Source organism: Tauraco erythrolophus, chromosome 6, assembly GCF_009769465.1.
Source record: "Tauraco erythrolophus isolate bTauEry1 chromosome 6, bTauEry1.pri, whole genome shotgun sequence".
Classification (NCBI taxonomy): Eukaryota; Metazoa; Chordata; class Aves; order Musophagiformes; family Musophagidae; genus Tauraco; species Tauraco erythrolophus.
The window spans coordinates 59,667,939-59,692,929 of NC_141470.1; the positions used below are offsets into that span (position 1 = coordinate 59,667,939).

General features: G+C 43.6%; 2 protein-coding genes across 2 annotated transcripts in view; one reads left to right on the forward strand and one right to left on the reverse strand.

The window, feature by feature from the left end:
• Positions 1-1,329: 1,329 nt before the first annotated feature.
• Positions 1,330-2,397, reverse strand: LOC104376643 (inositol 1,4,5-trisphosphate receptor-interacting protein-like 1). The gene has a single exon (XM_009983253.2). It carries the CDS (start codon positions 2,380-2,382, stop codon positions 1,330-1,332), a length of 1,053 nt encoding a protein of 350 aa, XP_009981555.2. The 5' UTR covers positions 2,383-2,397.
• Positions 2,398-9,193: 6,796 nt separating this feature from the next.
• EML1 (EMAP like 1) overlaps positions 9,194-24,991 on the forward strand; it is a 110,033-nt gene continuing 94,235 nt past the window's right edge. The window contains exon 1 of the mRNA XM_086613793.1: positions 9,194-9,341. Within this exon, the coding sequence (XP_086469919.1) occupies positions 9,215-9,341 (127 nt within the window). The 5' untranslated portion in view covers positions 9,194-9,214. The remainder of the gene's footprint in view (positions 9,342-24,991) is intronic.

A 24,991-nucleotide genomic window follows, 5' to 3' on the forward strand; every position in this document is an offset into this window, starting at 1 on the left:
TCCTTTGTGGTTTACCAAGACCCAGGGTAAATGAACACATCCAGAGACCCCTGGAGATGCCAAAGCAGGCAGATGCATTTGGCTCTCTCCTACATTTTCTGTGAGAGGCTTGGCTGGGCGATAGATCCATGTCGTGATTTTAGGCCGATCTGGCAACTAAACTCCACACAGCCACTCTCTCCCGCCTGTAAAGTGGAGAGGAGAAAAATATAATGAGAGGACTGAGGGTCGAGACAAGAACAGAGGGAGCACCCACCAACCATGGTCCCAGGCAAAACAGACTCAGCTTTCTTAAAGCAAAACAATTTATTAACAGTTACTTAAAAGAATAAAGACAAATAAAACCAGTTACTTAAAAGGATAAAAAGAAAACAAGGCCAGATCTTCAAAACAACACCTCTCCACCCCCCTTGCCTTTTCTTCCCAGCTCTACCTCCTCCCCCCAGCAGCACAGGGGGACAGGGAATGGGGGAGTGCAGGTGATTTCATTCCATGTTGTTACTGCTGCTCCTTTCTTAAAGGAGAAGGAGTCCTTACACCATTTTCCCTTGCTCCAGTGGATCCCCTCCTCACGAGGAAAATCCACAAACTTCTCCAGCGAGAGTCCTACCCACAGGATGCAATCCTTCCCCATCAGATTGCTCTGGTGCGGGCTTTACCACAGTCTTGGATTCTTAGGAAGTTGTTGCCGCTCACTCCGGTGTGGGTCGTCACATAGACTCTAAATGCGTTTCTATACAGACTTTAAATGCGTCTCTACCTGTGCCCATGATTCACAATAGTCCTTGGGCTCAGGCATCTCTTCTCCGACGTGGGTTCTCCATGGGCTGCGAGTGGGTCTCTGCTCCACCAAGACCGCCTTTGGCTGCAGGGGGGCCACCTGCCATCTCGCCATCGGTTGCAGGAGAAACTCAGCTCCGGCACACCTCGTCTCATTCCATCTTCACTGACCTGGTGTCTGTGTGGCCGTTTCTCTCAGATTTCAGTCCTCTCTGGGTGAACCCGGCCCGGTGGGCACCCCGGGAGCGGGGCTCTCCCCGAGTTCCCCAAGCGGCTCCATCGCCGCCATCCTCAGTGGGTGGCACCGGCCCAGCGCGGGCCGCCGACCGGCCGGGAGCCGGGGAGCTTGATAATGGTATCAAACCATTATTTACAAAACTCCGTGAAGAAGTTTCCACAGTCTCTTTCCTTCAGTTGCAGTTAAAGTCAGCATAGTCACTGCTCTGGATTTAAACTCTGCTCTGAAAGGCTTGTCATCTAAACATGGAAACATTTAAGTCATGTGCTAAAGCAAGAAAATGAAGCTGCACAGGCAACACTGACCTCTGCCTACTCCATGGTCACGAATGTGTGCAAGTTGCCTTCCGGCACCACCAAGATCAGCTCAATGGTGAGGGATGTCATGTTGGAGCTGCTCAGCCTGAGCCTGCAGAAGCGTGGGGAGGGCAGCACTGTCAGCTTGTATGCGTTTTCCTCACACACAGCAATGGAGGCTGCTGTCATCAGGTACTGGAGCCAGAGGGCAGTTTTCTGCACGTCAAGGTACGAGCCGGTGCAGAAGTTTTGTAGGAGGCTGGCTCCCTGGCTGCTCATTAGCTTCTCCCTAGGGCTGTGGAGGAAGCAGAGCATGTCCCCCAGCTGCCGTTCCCTTGAGCACACGCACTCCAGTTCCACTCGCAGGCGGGAGTTCCTCACCAGCATCTCCCCTCCAGTGCCCAGCTCGAGGTGGAAGGAGTGCCCGGGGGGTGGCTTCATGGGCACAAGCAGGATATAGACAAAGTCTTTTCCATGGGCACTCTGGAAGCCGCCCACCCCGACAGCTGGCTGCAGCTGCGGCACGAAGGCATTGCCGGACCGTATTTGGCACTCAGAGAGGAGGTCGTTCACCAGCTCTTCCACCATCATGCATGTGCTTTCCCTGCTTGGCAGCGGCCACAGCTGCTCCTCCCAAAACCCGTCCATTGGTAATGAGTCTTCCGCCTCCTCCTCCTCGAGCCTTCTGCCGTGCTTACTGCTGCCTCCTGGATTATGGTTTCTCTTCAAGAGTGACCAGTAGAGCCAACAGAGCATAAAATGGCCTAGAAGAAACTCCCCTAGCTTCTGATATGTCATCTTCCAGAACCACCAGCAGAACCTAAGGAGCAGGACCAGGCCTCCAACCAAGGCCCAGAACTGCCACTGCTGAGCCACAGTGAAGAGCAGGGCTCCCCTGGCCGCCCCGCTCGGCTCCTGGGCGCTCTGCACCATCTCTTCAAGCAGCCAAGTCATCTGTTGATTCAGATACTCTTCATGCTGCTGCATGTGCTCCTGCATGGCCTTATCCAGCCCATCGCCAGCCATCCACGGGTGCCAAATGAGGAACCGCGAAAGCAAGACAGCCATGGTCTGCAAGAGAAGGGAGAGAAGGGGTTCAGGGGGCTTAGAAAGCGCTGGGAGGGAGGGAGCTGGTGGCAGGGGAAGGGGGGATGGAAGCCGCAGGAATCGTGTGGCGGGTAGGAGAGGGGAGGAGGCAGCTGGGAGCCCGCAAGGCCCATGGCCAGTCCCAACAACGTGGGCACCGTTCCCAGCTCCAGGCGCTCTCCCGAGCGTCTGGGCTTTCCATGCAGGCTGGGAACCCACCACCCGGGGGCCCGGGATTCTGCCCTGGCCCTTGTCCAGCACAGCCTCCCGCCGCGTGCGTCCTCACCGTTATCCCAGGGCGCACTGTTCCCTGCTGACGCCCCTTACAACCACCCCTTGGCGACCTGTCCATTGTGATGTCACGGGCGCCCAGCACATCACAGCCTCGTCTCACCTCGCCTCTCCCCTCCCTTTCTGCCCCATTTAATTTTCTTCTCCCTTTTCTGTTGCCTCTTTTCTTCCCCTCTTCTCCTTCTTTTTTCTCCTGTTACACTCCATGTCCCTTTTCCCTTCCTTTTCTTCCCTGTTTCTAAGGGTTGAGAAGAATCTTCATCCTTGATTGGATACGGAGGGAAATATGGTGACAAAGGATGAGGAAAAGGCTCAGGTACTTCTGTTGCAGACTAAATTTGGTTAACCTCATTCTTTTAACTGTATTCTTTGTGTCTTGCTTAGCACTGTTAAGAATTGTTGGGATTAGCAGTCTTGTTTAGCATCAGTAGCCTAATTTGCTGAAACCGTAGGCCACAAGCTGCTTCCTATCACCTGGGAAAGTTGAACTTAATTTTTGTTGATTAGTTACATGAAGGGAGGCCCTGAGAACAGTGCAAGCTGGAAGATAAGGGGGCCTCAACTGTTAGCAGAAGCTGCAACTCATCAAGATAAGAAACAGCTAACAGCCTGTCTGGAAACAGCGAAAGAATCCAATAAGGAACAAAGAAGAACCCAGACCAAAAATGGCCATTGGACCAAGAGACGTGTCCAAGGCACGTGAACAGCACATGAGGAATGGGTGCATAGTCTGTAAGGGTATAAATGCCCAGAGATTCCTTTATTCAGGATCCCTCTCCGGAGGCACACAGCTCAAGCTGTTCCTATTGCTGTACCATTCAAATTATTTAATTTTTTAAATCTGGAATCATAAATCTGAGACTCTGCTCCTGGAAACCTAGGACAAAGAATTTATTTAACACTCAGGGTACCCAGCCTGCTGAGCTGGAAGACAGGGACAGGAAGTGGAATGAAGACCCTATAATCCAAGAGGACATGGTTAGCGACCTGCTACACCCCTTAGGCACATGCAAGTCTATGAGGCCAGATGGGATCCACCCAAGGGTACTGAGGGAGCTGGAAGAAGCGCTCACCAATCCGCTTTCCATCATTTATCAGCAGTCCTGGCTAACGAAGGAGGTCCCAGCTGACTGGAGGCTAGCAAATGTGATGGCAATCTACAAGTAGGGCCAGAAGGAGGATCAGGGGAACTACAGGCCTGTCAATCGGACCTCGGTGCTGGGGAAAGTTATGGAGCAGATCATCTTGAGTGCCATCACGTGGCATGTACAGCACAAGCTGAACGGGCCCAGTCAGCACGGATATGTGAAAAGCGGGTCTTGCTTGACTGGCCCGATCTCCTATGAGAGGGTGACCTGCTTAGTGGATGAAGGAAAGGCTGTGGATGTTGTTTACATGAAATTTAGTAAAGCCTTGGACACTGTTTCCCATAGAATTCTCCTGGAGAAACTGGCTGCTCATGGCTCTGGCTCAGACGGGTGTACTCTTCGCTGGGTAAAAATCTGGCTGGATGGCTGGGCAAGAAGCGTGATGAATGGAGTTAAATCCAGTTGGCGGCCACTCACAAGGGTGGAAAAGCCTGCGCCCACCAGGATCCAGGTGCAGAGCTGCAGGCATTTGAGGTCACAGGCACCACAGCACATCACAGGCACGCTCTCTCATCTCCTCTCCTCTCCTCTTCTTTCTCCAGAGTTTAGTGTAATTAGGCAGGAGATTCCAGAGCCTCTTTTAGAAGAATTTGCACAGTACCTCATGGTTTTTCTGCCTGGGCAGGGATCAAACCTAGCTGCATGTTTCTGTACATGAGTGAATCCAAAGCTTTCTTAGATGCTCCACAAGCAAATAAAGGTGTAGACTGTGTTAGAGAGTCTTGGTAGCTGGCTGGGGAGGAGGAACGGGATGTGGAACGGATGTTCTGAAGATCCCTCTGGTCTGAACATCTGCTTCATCGTTGCTGCAACTGAGAGAGTCTGGATTTGATGTCCAGTTTCACATTCATATAATGGCTATTACCTCTTCCCCAAGGCATTCTGAGCCAACGCAAGGGCTTATTTATATATTTATTGCTTTATATATTTATTTCATAGAATCATAGAATGTTTTGAGTTGGAGGGGACCTTAGAGATCATCTATTTGCCGAGAACTTACTGCGAAAGTGCCAGGCATGTGGAGCAGCACTCAGTGGTATTATTTTCAGCTGCTTACTCATTCAGAGGGAGCCGCAGCACATGAGTCTTGCTGTGCTTTTTGGCTGCTTTCCTCTTGGAGCGTGGAACTGTGCATGCCTGGCTCTTGAGAGAAAACAGGGATAAATCACAAGTTTGCCGATGTTGCCTTGCTAACGTGATGTGTGTGTAGTCTAAGCATGTGCAGTATGGATCATGAATGTGCTCTTGGGAGGGAAAGTGTTTGGGGAATCTTTTACAAACAGGAAGAAAAATACACTGATATCTCTTGTGCTCTGATAAGGACGTGTAGCATTATGTGCAGACTGCCTAAAGAAATCACTGCTTTCAACAGTGGTAACGAAGTTTCCTAACAAAGACAGATTGTGTCTACAGAGAAAAATAAGAAAAGTGACTGCCAAATAATATCAGTGAATGTATCAAGAAAATACTATTTCATTACCAACAAAATAATGATGTTAAAATCTGGTTACGCAGCTTGTCTAAACCGAGGAGACTAAATATTCGGTGACTAAGTGTCACTACCCAAAGGATTTATCCATTACTCCCCACTTATCCTACTGCAACCTAAATACCTCACAAAATGACCCTTAGCAGCAAAAACTAAAACCAGCTATATTTTATTGGTTACCAGTGAGTCCTCACATCAAAAGATAAAAGATGTCAAACATGAGATCTCATTAGAAGAAAAAAAGAAAGAAACTAAAAAAGAAGGAAAGAATCATTAATCACAGGATCCCAGATGTGTTCCCTCTGGAGCTGGTGCTCATGGGCACACCGAGCAGCGAGGGACGGTTTCAGTCCCGGGAAAGGCCTGACTCAGCCACACACAGCTGAAGGGATGCTCTGGAGGAAAAGCAGGTTTTGGCTCCTCTCTGTTTGGGGCTCACGTCAGTAACATCAATATACACCCATTTCCCTGCTTTCAGCTAAACCACCTCCGTTTCACCTGCCCTTCACATCAGAGCAGATGTTAACTCCATAGTGCAACTGAAGAAGCATCTTGTTTCCTCATTCTCCCTAGGGGTTGTTAGTGATGTGTAGAATTTGCTTACCAAAAAATAGGATAGTTAAAGAAATAGAGTGATATTGTAACAGGTAATAAAAAATCCAACAGCTCCAAACAGACCCCATGTCAAGTTCAAAATGCCTATCAATAAGCTCAGTTATACATTCATAAACAGTTGCTTGCACGACAAGGATGTCACCAAAGGGCTCAATTTCATTTTCTCCCAAACCATGGCAACTTACAGACCTGTGATTTAAATCCTGGTCATCACTCTGAGTGTGTATGTTTGGGGGATGGGGAGTTAAATCCCACGAACCCTCCTTTCTCTCACAGAATTAGCTGTACCTCAAGAAGTCATTCAGTACAATTATTTATTACTTGTGTAAATCAGAGCAATGCAAAGAGGTCTGCCAGTGAAGTTTAATGGCATATTCCTGTTTCTGTTATTGTTCCAAATTGTCTAAACTGAGAAAGGAATGATTCCTTTGTTTCGTTTGTTGGGGTTTTTCTTTTGTTTTGAGTTTTTTGTAATGCTTTATGCTCCCAAGGAAATGATAGACAGTGAATTGTTTATGAAATTCCTACAGTGGGAGGAAGTCATGCTTGGGTCTTGCTGCCACGGAGGGAGATAAATAGACTGTCCTAATATATTTAGCTAAAGAAGATATAACCCATAGGAAAACAGACTGAGCAAGACTGGAGAGACCTACACAAGCTGGCACAGCAGATACTGAGCCAGAGAATAGACTGTTTAGAGAGAGGCACTTATGAGTACTCCCCACCAACAAATGAATCATCGAGGGCCTAACTGGCTATTTTTAGCAGCAGTGCTTACATTTCTTTTGCCTTTACCTCGAGAAACCTGAGTGAAGCACTGCATGCATGGCACTAAAAATCCATACAGAGCAATGCTGGGCTTCCTTATGTGGATGGGCAGGGCTCAAAGTGCCCTTGGCTTAGCAGTGCAGCAGGGCCCACAGACATATATATATATACATGTGTGTGTGTGTGTGTGTGTGTCCATGCAGAAGTAGTTCACAATCACAACATATGCCCTCACGTGGTGGGTAGATCGGTGGGGCTCAGGCACCCTTTATGCTCCCATCCCCCTGCTCCCATGCTTCTCCTCAGCTCCTCTGCCAGGATCAGGGAGATTGCGTCTTGTGATATCCTAATCGTTGCTCTGGGCAAAAGCCTTTGACTTCAGCTCTGGGGATCACGATTTAATCCAATAATTTAGCCCAATAATAGATATGAGTGGGTAACACAATATTTGGTTTTTATCATTAGACTCACCATTTGGAAGTAACGGGCTGCAAAGCCCTTATGATTTGTGTCAGGGCATTCCATAAGCGCCACTATAAAAAAGCAAAGATGTCTCCATTGACAGCACTTAAGAATTTTCACTATTGCTTTGATGACTATCCACTTTTAATGGAAAGTGCTTTTCCACACCATTGAAGCACAGCTAGCCCATAACTTCCGAGCACCCTGAAATGCTGAGATGCTACAGGAAGCAACGCTTAAGAGAGTGCACCCGCTCTTTGGCACGCACTGCCTGGCTTCAGACCCCGCACAGCTCCCTGCCTGTGCTGCTGCTGGATCACGCACAAATCGGGGCAGAACGCGCCCCCCAGCATCGAGAGCGGAACAGAGCTATTTCATCTGCCTTCCGTTTTTGCCGAATTATCAAGTGGATTTTACACTCAATTCCTTGTCTGAAATTGGTGGTAAAATCCACGCAGGTCTAAGCTTGTTTCCTAAGATTTTATTGGATTGCAGAAACAGTGTGTACTCATCTGGCGGTGGCGGATATGAAGGCTGCAAGTTGAGAGGCTGATGTTCAAATCCAGCTGATCAGCATAAAGCCCTCAGGATATTATTCTTGCTGCAATTACAAGTAACAGCTATCAGGAGAAGAAAGGGCAGGAGACAGCCATGTAGTGAATAGAAATGTTTCTCTTCAGTTGTTTGTATGAATACTGCAGACAAGGATAAATAATTGTTACTATAAAGCTCTCGGTGACAAATTGATCCCCATCTGTGTCTCTAGTGTTCCTCTAGTTTTTCCTTATGGAAAGGAAATCAGGCAGTGGTAGGTCATCAGTGTGGTCATTTTAAGCTTGGTGAAAATAATGATCCTGATTTAAGAGTCTCCTTGTGTGACCTTTGCTTAAATTCTTAAGTGTTACTCACACAAACAGCCCCACTGGTGCTGATGCTAATAGGTAGATAGCAGAGACAATTTCACTGTGCCTGTTAGAGACTGGAGACAAGAAACAAAAGCTCCTTTCTGAGAGCTGCCCATCCATCTCAAATGCTCTGACTCACTTCACCTCATGTGCAACTAACTGCTTAGAAAAACCAACACTGACATCTTTTTACCATGTTTACAGGATTGCAGCTTTAGGATACACAAAGCATTACTTCAGCTGATTCCATTAATGCTGAAGACACAGGCTTGTACTTACTCTGTACAAGCTGTAGAAAAGGATTCTGTGTGAGAGGATTATGGCTACATTTCAGATGCTCAACATTTACTAGTAGAAATATTTCGCGATGAAGCAATACCATCATTAAGACCTTGCAATGCATCAGCATCTGCTTTATTTCTTCTGTTAGAGTCTCCCTAATTTTTTGGGGGGTCTGTGTGTCAGGCTACGAAGAGACTCAAGCCCAATTGTTGCTGTTCTTGACTAGTTACTTAGGAAATAGGGAAAAAACATCAGGCTCAGTCACACAACACGATCTATCAATGCAAAATGGCAATGCAATACCATGTCAACGCAAGTGGCAAACTGAGCAGATTTCTGGTTGCCTGACATGTGCCTGTCTGAGCTTGCTTGTATGCAAACAGAAATTCATAAATGGCATAAATTACATGAACTATGTTATCTTGCATCAAAATATTTTCCCAGTTCTGTGTTTCTAAATATATCTAATTTATGCATTTCTGAGCACATAATATATGTTGCTCACAGCTGAAGCAGGTGTATCAGCTCCTCTCCTGCTTAAATCAGAGATGCTGTTGGATATTTCAATGGATAGAAAAAGTACTTCTTCAGGTGGTGCCAGGTTTGAAAAATAAGTGGTTTGACAAGTCTAGAGAAGACATCCAACACAAGCTCTTCGAACTACAAATTCTTTTATTGTAGGACTTGTACTCTCCCTTTCCAGTGACCTTGCCATCCTAAGTGGGTTCTTATGACATCACCTTAATGCTGTGGCTTAAAAACCGCTTAATTAATTTAGCGTCTATGCATCGCTGTCTGCTGCCATTGTAACCTTTGCATAAGTAAAAAGCAGACAGGGCACCCAGCTGCCTCTCATGCAGAGCCCTTTGAGTCCCGGACATAACCCACCAGCTGCTCCGGGGGCATCGCTGAGGAACATGAAGTCCATCCCCGAGGAACCGTCCCAGGCAGACCACAGTGGAGCACCAGAGTTCTGCGCAGGTCACTCGTTTCTTCTATTACTTAATTCCACATTGTTATTGACATGAGGATTACCTTGTATTTTATAACAGCTGGGATTTTAACTCCATCTACAAAGTAATTAATTTTCCTTAAGTGCGATGGTGGCTCGGTGTTAAGTAGTAAGTCGACAGGTTTACTGAAAAGATGTTTTCTCTAGTCTGGATATGATACTGTAAGATAGCATCTCTTTCTGTATTGTCTGATGTTAAATATCGTAGTACAGCAAGAAAAATTGTTCTGACTCAGTGCTGAGCTCTGAAGACCTCATAGACTTTTTTTTTTTAAGTGTTACCTGTTCGTGGTGAGTGTTTAGAGTGAGTTTAGAACAGAAAAAAGCTTTCCTTTTCCTTCAGTACAGTCTGAAAAGTAGACAGGTGGCGGTAAAAAAAGGATTTTAAATCTAAAGCAAGCTATAATGCCATTACTGGTTTAAGTTACTTTAATAAGAAAGGATTTGTTGCTTACTAGCTTGAGATTATACATAACTGTACTTCCAGTCAGTAAGCGAAAAAAAAAAAAAGATAAGCAATCAAAATACTTGATTTTAAATACATTTCATTTTCCTAAGTAGTAGACTTATAGATGTTATATGTTACTCATTAGCTAACAAAAGAAAACCTCATCCTGAGATCTGGCCAAGAAAATCCAGGATTTGAGTTCATGCAGAGACTAGTCTACTGTAGATGACATAGCAGTATTGTCTTTCTCCCTGCATTATACAGCTTGGCAGCAGTACCCCAAAACCAGACTTAGAAGAGAAGAACGTGTTGCATTTCTCCCCAGCCCCAGAAATACCAGCTCTCCCGTACCAGGGTGCAGGGACCGCTGTTTGCGCGTGGCGGTGACTTTGTGTCGGCAGGTGTAACCCCGGGAGGTGCTGCCAGCGATTGCTGCACACTGCGCTCAGCCCCCCTGCCCTTCACAGCGCTCGACCCCAGAAAGCTGTTCGAGTCCAGCAACTGGCATCACGGCAGCAAACGGCATTATCTGAATTATGCGTGTACCAAACCTGGGCTCTGCACAGGGAGAACGGGTTCAAAAGCCCTTCTGACAGCCCCACCACTGTATTATGTAGCATGTGACTCATTAACTGCCAGCAGCTGAGACAGTCCAAGCAGAAAGATGCTTTTGGAGCTGCCTGCTTTGTTCAGAGAAAGCTTGACAAAAATGTTGAGCTTGCTTTTGTAGAATAGGCTCATGCACACTGAAGATGGAGGACATCCGTAAGGAGCCAAGGCACTTCATCCCTGCACAAGCCAAGTGCAGGGCTGTGTCAGACATCAGGAGCTATTGAAAGACAGAAGTACAGTGTGATCTCTGAAGCTCTCTGAAACTATCTGAGTGGGAGGTTGAATGCCACAGTTTGTGGAAGAAGAGATATTTTTCCATTCTAACAAAAGTCTTTGAGAAGATCCTGGGTTATGTATTGCTTGTAGTCTATGACAGATTGAATGAGGAATCCATCCTCATGGGTTCTTCTTTGTTCAAAATTAAGAGGTAAGATAGCTAGATGCGGATAAATTATACTACTAGAATACTGTTATTATACTATTTATACCATTGGAATTCACATTGCCCAGCGTGTGCAGGAAGGGAACCTCCAGTGTGCCGGGCACTCAGGGGAGATGCGAGTGGTGGCTTTTGGTGGGTACCACGAAGCTGTTCAGGGAACAGTCATGTTGGGTTGCCTCCTGCACGTGTTCCGCACCCAGGCACTTCTCTGGCTTTTACGGCACACTGATCTTCTCCCCCCAGCTGTGTCATCCTCAAGATGTTTTTTCATCTCCTTTAATCAGATTAACCAGCTGCTCATGCTCTCCGGACACTGTGGGATGTACTTCAGACCTTGATCTGTCTTGCCTTTGTATTTCCCCCCTCGACAGCTGTGTGCTCAAAGCAAGGGGATTGTGTCCAGCTTGACTTGCTGGGGCACCTATCTTCTGTTTTCTGTGAGAGGGGCCCTTTTAGTCCTTGAACACTCTGTGCTGCACCTGTGTTCCCTTCAAAATGGGGCTCGAGGTGGTACCTTCTCTAGGCAGATGGCAGGAGCAGACCTGTACCATCTGCTTCGGGCTGGTATCGTCTTCCAAAGCATTTTAAGGGGTGCTTGCTGGTAGAAACGAGTTTTTATGTCCCTCAAGGTGACATTGGGCACTGTGAGATGGTAGAAAGTGATTGAGTTGGTACCTCTGAAGAGGGCAAGCTGCCACCACAGCTGAAGCTCCCGCTTCTTAGCAAGGACATGGTGAGGAGCCAATTTGCTGTTGATGTGATGTAAATATGACGTAAAATAGGTATGTGAAAATGACCACGGAAATTTCACATATTTACATGGAGTCTGTTCTCTTACTCTGATTTTAAGACTACCTGTCTCCGGTGATATAAGCAAACTTTCTCATTTGTGTCCACGGTCTACATATATAGCACTAAATGTGTACACAAGCCGATGAATAAATGTTCCCATTATCACGTTTGCAGTATGGAAAAAAGAATCCAGTAAACTTCTGAATAGCATCACATGTATCCAAACCAGAACATAAAAGGCTTTTCCATAAACGCATGCATTTCGGGATGCCTGTTACTCTGTTCTTAAAACAGAAGCGGAGCTAATTGCCAGTGAAATCAGCAGTCACCGTACCAATCAGATGACCAGCAAACAGCTAACACAGTGTTTACAGGACAAAGTCTGGGCTTCACTGCGCTCCACAGTGCCTAGAAGCAGTTGCCATCACTACTTTTCTTACCGTTATTCTCCAACATCTTCCAGCTTTAATGCAACTGGACTCAACAATGAATTACTACGAATATGCATATATTTTCCCTCATAAAGCATTTCTGACTCACATGTTTTAAGTAGGGCAACAAAGATATATGAACTAGACAGGCTATAATTGTTTTTGTGGACTTATTTTTTTATGACATAACTTGGATTTGAATGTCGGGTATTTTTACTGTGGTATTCTTTACAGCACTGAAATATTGATTTTGTCCCCCTGAGCACTAAATACCATTTTTAATATAAGTTTGTTTGCATGGAGTTGATATCTGTGATGCTGTGTTGGTTGCTATACTGTTTCTACAAGAAACATTAACTGCAGAACATGAGATAAGGTACCTGTATCCAACCCTACCCTGGCCGTATCAGAGCTGAAAGCCTGAGCTGGTTTGCATTTACTGCACTTGTTTTGCATAGCTTTTGTGCAGTTTTACACAGCCTTGTGCTTGTTGCACTGTGCTGCAGGTATATTTGCACATTAGAGAGGCTGGATAAATGGCGACGTGGTCACTACCATTTTGCCCTAATCACAAAGGGTAAAGCTGGTCTATTTTTTAAAAGGAAAACTAGTATTAAGCTACCTAGTCTACTGAAATACAACTGTCTATATTTCAAGTTTTCTTTCTGCCTAGAAATCATAATGTTCGATATAATAGCTACTTATGAAAAAAGTATATTTTTATCATTTCTTCCTCTAATACTCACTGAATATGGTTGTCAGAAACAAGCAGTGAAACATTTTCATTTTATAGTCTGAAAGGCCTTCTGGAAACATAGGTTTGTGTTGGAGCATTTCTCAGAATATTTCTTTAGATCTGTCTGTCGAAGAAAGATATTAAAACGGACATTCTTTTATCTGTTTATATATTATGGACCTTTTCTTAAGCACATATCCTGTTGTTTTCATTGCCCTTCTGAAACTTAGATGATACCATATAGGAACACCCCCTGGTACATTTATTTACTATTTTTGGCTCATGACATTTTCCACATCACAATTTCTAGGGTTATCAGCATCGGTATTTAGACGTACCGCCTCCTAAATGTATTTATGTTGACATACTATCAGCATCGACTCAGAAACATTTCCCCTCCACTCCATCTTCTATACTCAAGTCATCCTGCCAGAATTCAAGTTTCTTTCATATTCTGATTAGGTGCTTACTCCATGTCTCTTTTTAGCATCCATTCCTAAAAAGTGCTCAGGCTGGAAAGCCCTGCCCTGCAAAGCCTCGCTTCTCTACCACAGTACAAGGGAGCATCTTGATGTCCTCCCTCCTGAATGGAGCCATACTACCAGCCTGAGCACGTCACCTCATTTGAACTCTTACATTATATAAAACGAGGAAAGAGGTTTTAATTTATCCAAGAATATCTTCATGAAAGGAGTTTTAAGTCATTTCACTGATTATGAAATCTCAGCCGTGAAACTCTTATTCAGGCAGAGCTATTGATGGGAAGATCCCTATTACAGCTAGAATATTTTTTCTCCTAATAACAATGAAAACCCACTACATATTATTAAATTTTGAATGAGGTCTTCTATGCAGCAGGGTTTTAATGATCTCACCGTTGCCAAGTTTGGCTTTCAAAATCCCAGTGGAACATTTTTACCAGGCCTATTAGGTAATGCACACAACCCTTGGGCACAAATTCACTATCTCCTATTCAATGTCCTCACGCTAGACCTTGCCAATGACACAGATGTTCTTTTTCCATAAATTCCATCAACCATGGTCTGGAAGCCATAGTTTTTGTTGTTCTGTTCATCTCTGCTTTGTATGCATTTGTATAGCTGGTCATTACTCTTTAACAAAAAACTTTCTGTCTAATTTAGCTTCTCTTCAAAATAAAATTTGTGATGCAAACAGAAGAAAGATCATTCTCTGCTGTGGGCCGGTTTTGACCCTTTTGTAAGCATCAGGAACATATTTGGTATTTAAGATGGGAAATTTTGTATTGTTCCAACCAATAAACAAGGAAATATTTTTTTTTCCAAATCTCAGAACATGCCAGTTATACAGATTTTGCAATATGTCCTCCTTATAGACTTATTTCTAATGGGATAGTTTGCATTTTGTCAGGCCAAAAGTGGAAGTTTTAAAATTTATGAATCTTTCAAGTGTTACTTTCCATAGGGCATTAACCACTTTGTAGTTTCCAAAGATTTGAAGATCCCAGGGCCATAATAAATACATTTGACTCCAAATCAGTTTAATGGAAGCATTGCCCTAAGAAAAGATGTAAACCTAATCAGAGACTGAAATCAGGGCTGACCCTCCAATCCTCAAATAAATGATTGCCGTAGGGCGTCTGTCTCAGTTGGGACAGGAGCCTGAGGGCACATCAGGGCTGCTGTCACTATTTAAGGCTCCTGCTGTGAATCCTCTGGCAAGGAAGGGGCAATTCATCTGTTTTAATGGATCCTTTGGTCATTCCTGTTCTTTTGCCTGTCTTTCAGTATTCCTTAAGAAACAGTCCTGTACTAACCAGAAGATTAATGACATCACCTAATTGGTTTTGCTATCCTTAGAGATGATGGGCCAAATTAATCCCTGTTAGAGCTCCATTAATCTTTATGGATTTACACCCAAGATTAATTCGTCCCCATGATACTAATCACTTGCTGTGTGGTCTGTGGAAAATCACTTAACTTTGCATGTTGGTTTTCCATCCCAGCTGGAAAATGGGGACAATAACTTGGAGCTCAGTGAAGACAAATGCTTCAAACACTCTTAGGATTGGTTAAAATGGAAGTTACTTTTTAATAAAATGCACATTTTTTTCTGAATGTTAATTTCAGTTTGCACTTGTGTTCTCACTTCTTAGTGAAGCTTGGATAGAAACGTTTCCCTATGGGGGTATGGATGTGCCTGGTATTTATATCAAGTGAAGTCTTGGCACTGTAGAGCTTGGTGGGAATTTATGTGCTGATTATCCCAGGCCCGGGGTGTCACTCTTCAGGTTTTACAGAAGTCACGCACACACCCAGAGGCAGAATTTGGCCTTTCTCATTTCTGCTCCATTTAGGCCAATTTCTACAGCTGTTCCCCAGTGAGAATCTCACTGAAGATAGCAGGAATTTTGCTTAAGTAAGGATTACAGGATTAATGCCTCTATCTCCACTCATGTTTATTTTGGCAGTCATTTAGATTGGAGATCTCCAGAGCTCTCTAGCTCAGGTTCTCTCCATTCTGCTCACAGATACACATCTAAATGCGCCTCTCATGGATTAAAGTAGCAATTGCATTTACAAAGAGACTTCTGTATTTGCAGAAAAATGTTCTGGTAATGCCACCAATTAGATAAAACTGGGACTTCACGCAGATAATAGAAAAGAATCTGCTGATAAGGATTGCAGCAATTTATTTTAGCTGGGACCCATGCTAGAGGTGAATAACAAGCAATCCATCAGTTAGACGACGAAAAGTACACTTGAGTTTTACAACCCATTCCCTTTTAATAACCCCAGGCACTATTACTCAATCAGAAAATATATATATTGAAATCTGTTCTTCTCTATTTATGCATATTTAATGTGTTCAATTGCCTATATTAGTGAATATATGTATAATAAAGAAGTTAAAGGATCAGTCGTTGTAGTCTTTTTAGTAGGAAACTATACAATAAAATTTAATGATCTTTGCAAAAAAGGTGCAATGTGTTTAGTAATGAAATAATTATAGGGTTTTGACATTTATTTGGTACAGCTTCTCTGAGCAATTTACAAATTGCTTTGTAAGAGCAAGTATTTTTCAGATATACATTTTATTTTACAGCCAGTATTAGTCATTTCTTCTTAATTCTAGAAATATAAAAACTGTTTTACTTACTTGCTGGAATTTCAACAGACGTACTAAATGTGCCCTGAAATCATCGTCAATTATTTATTTGAGTTGGCAAGGAAAAATATTTTTAAAGTTTAATGAAGCCAGCAGTGATACACAGTTTCACGTTGCTGAGCAACAATACTGGTGACCAGTATTTTTAAGGTAAAAGAATACAGCATAATCATGTTGATGCCTCAGGGCTCCGTTGTACCTCCCATAGTAAAACTCAGGGGAGCAGGATCAAAGGGTGCAGCGGACTGCTTCAGCTCACTGAATTTCTCACGAAGAAGCAATGGATTGCAGGGCAGGAGGGGAAGCTTGGAGACAGCCCCCAAACTCCACAAGTCCCAGAAACCCATGGGGAAAGAAGCTCTCCCCAACTTCAGGGCAGAAATGGTTGAAGTATTTGAGCAAATTGAAGGGGAAGCTTGAGAGGGGTGTAGGAAAAATGAAACGCTGCAGAGAGAGTAGTTAATCTGGCATTTCTCAGAGTTCAAGGATAAAGAGACACTAAGCAAAGTAAAAGGCGGAACATGGATTTGATTAAAAGAAAAGCTTTCGTGCAATGCATAATCGATCTGTGGGACTAACTACATCAGAGTGCTACCGAGGCCAAAGGCATAAAGGATTCGGAGAATGACTAGCACTAATACAGGCCATGCAATCATCATTAGCTGCATGAGGTAGAATTTTCTTTAAACAAGAAATCTCTCTCTCTCTCTCTCTCTCTCTCTCTCTCTCTGTGCTTCCTGGTATTGAATAGCAAAACTGGGGAGAAAATTCTCCTGAGGACAAGCTATTTTATAAATGCGTGTTGTGTGGCACAGTGAAGCCCACCTGGTACTGGGCCAGCCAGAGCACAGGTCTGGGTTAGCCTGGCAGTTCCTGTTTGTGTGAAGTTCTGCAGCGATGTCTCCCCACAGGCTGGCTCTTGCCTTGGGCTACTTCTTTTGTATTTTGGCCGAATCCCATTTCAATGGGACCAGAGGCAGTGAGATGGAAGACTTCCTACAGGTGCTCCCACAAGCCTCTGAGGCTTTGCAAAGGAAAGGAGAAGCCTTTCCACCTGGAAAGGCCGTGGAAGTTGCACGCTGACTTGACCGAGTCTGTCCAAACATGTCCCTCACTTATAAAGGCAGTTGCGGCCGCACAGTGATCCCGTGGGGAAAGGCGCAGGGCTGGAAGGAGCAGAGCAGAGCAGAGCCGAGCAGAGCGCCGTTGTTTCCTTCGCTGCCAGCTTCTGTTTCCCCTTGATAACAGAGGGGCTGAAAATACACAGCACTTCGGCTCCTTATTTATTAACCGCATTCCTCAGCAAACACATTGGTGCAAAGCAGCACCAGATTATCATCCTCGGTTTGTGTGTGTTTTTGAGAAGTGTTCTCTGTGCCTACTGGGAATTGTGTTTTGAACGTTCCTTTTTCTGTACTCTCTGAGTCATATTCCCTCATTCCTATACCTCACAATATTTTCCCATTGCCATAGTGATTGCCTGTGAGGAAGGCACAGCCGAGTAACTTCAGGTTTTCACTCAACCCAAATTGCCTACCAGACTGGACCCCTGCTGGAGTTTGTCTTACAGCAAGCAGGCGGTATGAATTAAATTGGGCTTTTTCTTTCTAAGAGAATCATAGCTCCTTTCCAACACAGAGGAGATGTTGTCACCTCTCTGGTCTAAAAGTCCTCTCACCAAACCATCCCAGTTGGTCTGATCCTAAATCTTCCGAGTAGGTCTGACTCCGTAAGCAGGCAGTGACTCCACACCTGAGTTCTCACAGAGCAGCTAAATGAATTAAATTGCAATAGTGAAGTATGTGTTGCTCACTCGCATTTGTGTGTGCCCCCTCCCTGCCCTGCTTCAGCTGAATTCTTTAAACTTACAAAGGGTTTGGACCAAATCCACATTTCTGAACACCTCCCTCTGTTGGACACTGATCCAAATGTCACAGCTTTCTCAAATGTCACACTACTACACCTAAGCAGAATGGCAAACCTGAGTTTCATAAGTGTAAAGACATAATTTTAAACTTTGTGGTTTAGGTTCTGGAATATTTAAAAGACTAATATGTTTTATGAATTTAAATGTGTATCTTTGATAATGTAAAAGAAAAAATTCTCTTGTAGGAACTACTTTTGTTAGCACTGTGAAGGGCAAATCCAGAAAACAGACAGTCTAGCCTTCAAGGTTAATGATCATTTTTAATGCCTGTTTAGGAGGTTGTGCTGCTAAGAAATAAATCATATTAGATTTTCGCTCTTTTATGAGGGAAGGGGAGAACAGTTTGTACAGAATGCCTTTATGCGTAGATATCTGTGAATGCAGAGAAAAGAGAGGCATAAATGCCTTTCATGTCACGCAAGGGAATAACATAAACACACTGAAACATTCGATTCCATCCCTAGCAGTACTTTGTGATATGAAGACAAATACAGGCTGAGCTCACTTTAAAATATTTTAAAATGTGCTGATTACAGATGCTCAGGAGCATCAAACCCAGAGAGAGCTCTCCTTTCCAGAAGTGTACATGTTTGCCTGCTAAACAGCAATTAGATACTTTTAATTTAAAGCAAATACTGCAGTCAGTGTGAAGAGCCTTTTTACTTCATCAGCTTGTCCACAGGAGCATTATAAGAGTGGATCCAAAAAAGAGAACAGAGTAGAAAAATGAAATCACAGATGTGCCTCGTATCGTTTTGGAAGTGGACAGTGAGGACACCTCAGACCTGATGCCTATTCAGGCTTTTGTCATTTCACAATTACAACTGTGATAATGACTTTTTGCCAAGTTTTGACTCTGGTTTGCATCTTCTCATAAGAGGGAAAGGGGCATTGGCTCATTCTACAATAAGCACTAGTGAACTGTAATTGCTTCTTGCTGACCTGACACACACCAATGCCCATGAGAAGAACGGCTGATTCTCCATCTCTACCCCCCCCAATAGTAGCAATGTACACAAGAGCTCAGAAAAGTGACTTGATTTTTTGGCATATCGACTTTATTTTCTGGTACAACATCAACTAAACTGATTTCTTTATCAGCTGCTCTTGAGGGAGTGTCGTGGTTTAACCCCAGCTGCCAACTAAACCCCACTCAGCCGCTCGCTCACTCAGCCCTGGTGGGATGGAGGAGAGAAATGGAAGGGTAAAAGTGAGAAAACTCATGAGTTGAGATAAAGACAGTTTAACATGTGCATAAGCAAAGCAAAACAAGGAATTCATTCACTCCTTCCCATCCGCAGGCAGGTGTTCAGCACACATATCAGTGACATGGGAAGAAAAACACCATCACTCCAAACGTCCTCCCTTTCCTTCTTCTTTCTATGATTCTATGATTCTTTCCCTAACTTTGTATGCTGAGCATGACGTCATATAGAATCATAGAATCCTAGAATGGTTAGGGTTGGAAGGGACCTCAAAGATCATCTAGTTCCAACCCCCCTGCCATGGGCAGGGAAATCCTCCACTACACCAGGTTGCCCAAAGCCTCATCCAACCTGGCCTTGAACACCTCCAGGGATGGGGCATCCACAACTTCTCTGGGCAACCTGTTCCAGTACCTCACCACCCTCAATGTAAAGAATTTCTTTCTTATATCTAATCTAAATCTCCCCTCTTTCAGTTTAAATCCATTGCCCCTTGTCCTATCACTACATGCCCTTGTAAAAAGTCCCTCTTCAGCTTTCCTGTAGGCCCCCTTTAGGTACTGGAAAGCTGCAATAAGATCACCCCGGAGCCTTCTCTTCTCCAGGCTGAACAACCCCAACTCTCTCAGCCTGTCTTCATAGCAGAGGTGCTCCAGCCCTCTGATCATCTTCGTGGCCCTCATATGGTATGGAATACCTCATTGGCCAGTTTGGGTCGGTCACTCTGGCTATGTTTCCTCCCAGTTTCTTGCTCACCTGCAGACTAACAAAGCATGGGGAGTTGAAAAGTCCTTGATTTCTTAGCAACAACAAAAAACATCACTGTATTATCAACAGTCTTCTCATACCAAATCCCATACTAAATCCAAAACACAGTGCTATTCCATCTGCTAAGAAGAAAATTAACTTTATCCGAGCCAAAACCAGAACAGGGTGGTAAGAGTATGCTGCCAATGACTTCAATGGGGGCAAGTTTTGATCTCCTCACAACAGAAAAATGGAGCAATGTCCTAATTTATATTACTGCAGCTTGATAGCAACTGAGAGAGATTTTGTAAGTAAAGTAGGATTATTTGAGGTACTCCAGCCAATTACTTGTGAACCTCCTGTGGAAAAAACAACAGCAAAATGCCCCTGGATGTGGCCCTGCAGCTACGGTTCTGCAGAAAGCTTAATGGGCTGGACAATAACTCAGTGAGGTGGATCTCAGGAAACCTAGGCTGGAAAAGACCTTGAGAGTTCATCTAGTCAATCTGACCTAAGGCAGGACCAGCTATATCACATCAAAGAGGACACATATTTGTCTAAAACGATCTTAGAGATGTTCCACGGATGATCTGTAACTTCCCCAGGCAATTTATCTCAGTGCTTTACTGCCCTTACTGTTGGAAATATTTTTTATTCTAATGCCTCACCTGAATGAGAATCTTTTTTGATACTTTAAACTGGACTTACTGCTCCAGCTGAGGCGTTATCAATGCTGAATAGGGTGGAAGGATTTCTTCATACATTTTCAGGATTATTTATCCATCGCAGTATGATGCTCGCCTTTTCCACTCTGCATGCATAGCTGACTCAATGTTTGGTTTGTGGTCTACACTTGGTTGAGCTATTTCCTAACCAGCTATTACCCACCTTCCCGCAGATAATTCCTGTCTAAATGTAGTCCCTTGTACTGGTCCTTAGTACATTTTATCTTGCTTTTACAGATAGTTCCTTCAAGCTGCCAAGATCTTTTTTTAAATTTTAATCTGCCTATTGACTAGCATACCTGCAGAGCTCCTAAGCTGTGGCCTGCACATTTGCTAAGTATGTCCTCTGCTCCCTTTTTCAGTCACTAATGACAATGTAGACTATAATGGGACTAAGGACAAAACCATGCAGAATCGTATTTCCTTCCATTTTGTGTCACTTTTTAGGTATAATTACCTGAACAGTCTCACACCTGTTAGAACAGGTGTAGCAGGGTCAGCAAGGCTACGTTTCCTTATTTGTTTAGGAGAGTGCCATGAGTGTGCATAAAGCCTTACTGAAGCTGAATTATATGACGAGTGCCTTCCTCCTCTCCACAGCACAATACAGTCACAGAAAGAACCAGACTGGTTTGTCAGACTTTGTTCTTACCACTAAAGCTGAATGCTATCTACTTCCCCTTTATTTTCTAGGCCCTTATAAACTGTTTAAAAAGTTCCAGACTTTTTGAGGGGATTGAAGTTAACCAAACAAATCAATAATCTCCTAGTTCCTTTTTTCCCCCATTTTAAGGCAGGCACCATGCTTTCCTATTCATGATCCCCTGACACCCTATACATCTAGTCACTCAGAGACAGTAACTACCCGTTGTTCGATCAGTCTGCCCGTTAAGTATCACAGGATGAAGTTAACAAGCCTAGCTAATTTGAAAAAAATCATCTGAATACAGTGCTGCCATGAGATGAATCCAACTGCAGAACTAATCAATCCTAGAAACAATCATCTGTTTGCTAGGGTAATTTTCAGCTGGGTCAGTTCACCACCCAGATCCCTGCACACCCTTACAAATCACTGTGGCAGTGGGATGCAGGAGGGCAGCGAGGAGGTGAGAATGGAGTGGAGCAGGGAGCTTGTAACAACATTTTTCAGCAACAGCACTGGCTTAACATGTTTGTTAAAATACAGCTTTAATGAAGACAGATACAAAACAGTCATTAATCACTTGTAGGTTCCCCATGTAGGTTCCCCATGTCATCCTCAAGGCTGTTGCCTTGCACCCCTGTGTGCACTCTCCTGGCCTTCTTCATATGCACTTGTAGAATGACATCTTGTTACCTCACTGTCCCTGCTTGTATCTTATTTTGTGCTTTTGTCTTTCTGATTTTACCTCAACATACTTCTGCCATTCATCTATACTTATCCTGAATAGTTCAATTCCTTTCCATATACTTTCTTCTGGTCAGGTCAGAAAGGGGCTTGTGATGAAGCCAGGGACTTCATTCCTACATTTCCTCTCCTTCCTCTACGCTGGGGTAACTTGAGTTTCTGAGCTCCAAAGGAAAACATGCAGGGATGGAAAAACCCTGGGTTTCACGCTTCATATGCCATATTTCCTAATTTCACATAGAAGGAAATGCTGAATGAATGACAGAGCAAACACTCTTCATCAGACAAATGCTAAATCATATCTGTCATGACTGTCCCCTAATTGCTTGAATATGATGTAACTCCAAGCAGAACGTAGCCCATGGAGTACATGAGCAAGAGAGAAAAGAACATTTTTTCTGCAGTCCTCCAGCTGTTCTGATCTGCTCAGCAGAGCCGAATGTAAACAGGTATTTTCCTCTGCTTCTGGTCTCTAATTGCATCATTTTCCACGAGTTCACATGTATGGCAGCTGAAAATCATGAGTCACATGTATTCTTTTCCAGCATAAAGTATTTACTTCTTATTCTTGGATGGTCACCAAATGACATTTAAAAGAGTGAAGTTAGCAAAATGTCCTTTACACAGGCTTACACAAGTTTTCTTTAAAACATGTTACTGATATGAAATGAATGCCATCAACTTCTTTGAAATGCATTTTTTTTTCTTAATTTGTCATATGACACTAAATTGCATCAATATTGCTAAGCTTTTTTTTCCCTGCTGAAATGATTGCTGAATAAGAAAATAACTGCTGGTGTCTTGAAATAAAAGATGTCGTGAAGGAAGGGGGGAGATGTTACAGATGTGTAAATCTGAAAAATCTGGATCCAGAGTTTTGACTTTGCCAAAAAACTGTCTAGTTGAACAAAGTCTAGCTAGGTTATTTGTAATTATTTCTGTATATAGCACCATAAAGCTATATAACACTTTTTCTAACAAATAAAAAATAATGAAGTCAAGATTTTGGCTGAAGCTGATAGTGCTCTGCAAGGTTAAAGCAGATGAAAACTTGGCTCTTGGCCTATTCTACCCATCCCTTAGTCTAGGGAGACTCATTCAGCTCCATGTGGGAACATTTGTCCGAAGGGGTGATTTGGGAAAAAGACGCAAAATTCTTCATTGGAAGATTTCTCAGACATCTGTAAAATATACCACAAGCTGGTTACGGCCAAAACATTCATTAAACAGCTACTGATATGTAAAAGAGTTGTTTAAGAGGAATAATATGAAGGAAAAGGCAGCAAGCCCCTGTGTGACAGGGCTGCAGGCTGATGTTTAGAGCAAGATCCTAGCTGGGACTGCACGGTGGTCACGCAGTGTCCCTTGGCAACCTCCAGCCCTTCATCAGCCAGTGCACACTGCAGGGGTTTTATGTTCTTAATTCTTTCGTTCATGGCTGCATCTGCTTGTATAATTTACGGCATACAATACATATTTTTCTTTTGAGATTCATTCTGCTCTTTATTCCAGCATTTATTCTGTCGGAAAGTGGTGGGACAAGGAGGGGTTATCGGGCATCAAAAAGTTGAAAAGAACTTGTCTTCTTGCTCTTTTTTTCTTGAATTATGACTGTGCTAATGACAAAATCCTTTTAGTTTCCCTCCTTTCCCTTTAGTTTCCCTCCTTTCCCTTATCTGTAGCCCTGGTTTTCTCTTGCTTCTTTGAGAGCTTGAGAAAGAAATGTCAGGTGGTGAAATACTTAGGAATTAAAGGGCTGCATCAAGAAGCGTTTTTAAAATTAGGTGACTTGGTATCCGAAACAAATGCACGATTGTTCTTCATGCTTGGATGGCTGGCAGCCAGGCGACAGGGCCTGGGCTATTTCTCAGGGCTTCATTCAGGGACTGTCATTATTGCCCCTATTACTTTTTCCTCTGTCCAGGGCTCCCTTGAATGCCACCACCAAAGCAAAGAATGCCACGCATGGCTTCCCTTGAGGAGGATTAGTAATCCTACACCTTGCATTAGCTGGCAGAGGTGTTTTAAGAACAACCAGCATTCTTTCCCCAAAGGCCAAATATTTTATTACTGTATGGACCTGATCCTGCAATATAAACCCTGCTATCTATTCATGTTCCTGGGCAATTCAGTGAAAACTTCTTTGGTTCAACCACTTATTTTGTTGCATTTTATTTCTTAAGTTTTGTATGTCAGAAGGAGATGAAAAGTGGCATTTATCTAAATTTCTGGATACACTTGCTATGAATCTGTAGAAAGAAATTACTTTGAAAAAAACACATGTACCACAAACTTGCTTTGATCGCATTATGGGCCTCGGGTGATTGCACAGACCAGAACAAAAAAGTCTCTTCCAAGTCAAATTCTGTTCCAAAGTAAATAAAAAAGTTTAATTCAAAACAAACTTATAGTTACCCAGAAAAATAAAAGCTACAGCCCATGCTGGAAATTAGTGTAAAGTAATGCTGAAAACTGTAGGAAAGGATTGTTCCCTATTGCTTTTTTCTTAAGCAAGCCAAGTTTAGATTAGCTGATGATTTAACTGTTTTCTTTCATCCCCCGGTTGTGTCTTGGGATCTTGTACTGGGAAAGCAGAAACGGGCTGAGGCAGCAAAAGCAGTGGAGGGATGAAGGTCTCAATGTAGGTGGTCTTGGGCTCTGGCAGATATCAAAGGAATCTGCGAGGGTAGTGGGCTGAATTTCCTGCGTACCCCTTGTAGGTCATCCTGTCTTCCACCCTCTCGCTCCTCCACCCGCTTGGGAAAAGCTCATGGAAATTCAATGAGTTTGAGCCAGTGGACCTTCTGTTGTCCCCTGCATCCTCTTTCTCCCTCTACCTCTTTTAACAGGAGGTGGATAAGCAGAACTCTAAGATGGGTTAATTGAGGTGGTAAATGGGCATATGTGATGGCAGGAGTTAAGATTACAGGTAAACTCTGCAACTGCTTTCTATGACTTGTTTAGTTGCACAAATTAGCTTTTCCAATAAACCCCTATCTAAAAAACATATAAAATCACTA

Bases quoted from the DNA above. Each gene is read 5' to 3' on its own strand.
- LOC104376643 (XM_009983253.2), bottom strand. From the start codon at position 2,382: ATGGCTGTCTTGCTTTCGCGGTTCCTCATTTGGCACCCGTGGATGGCT.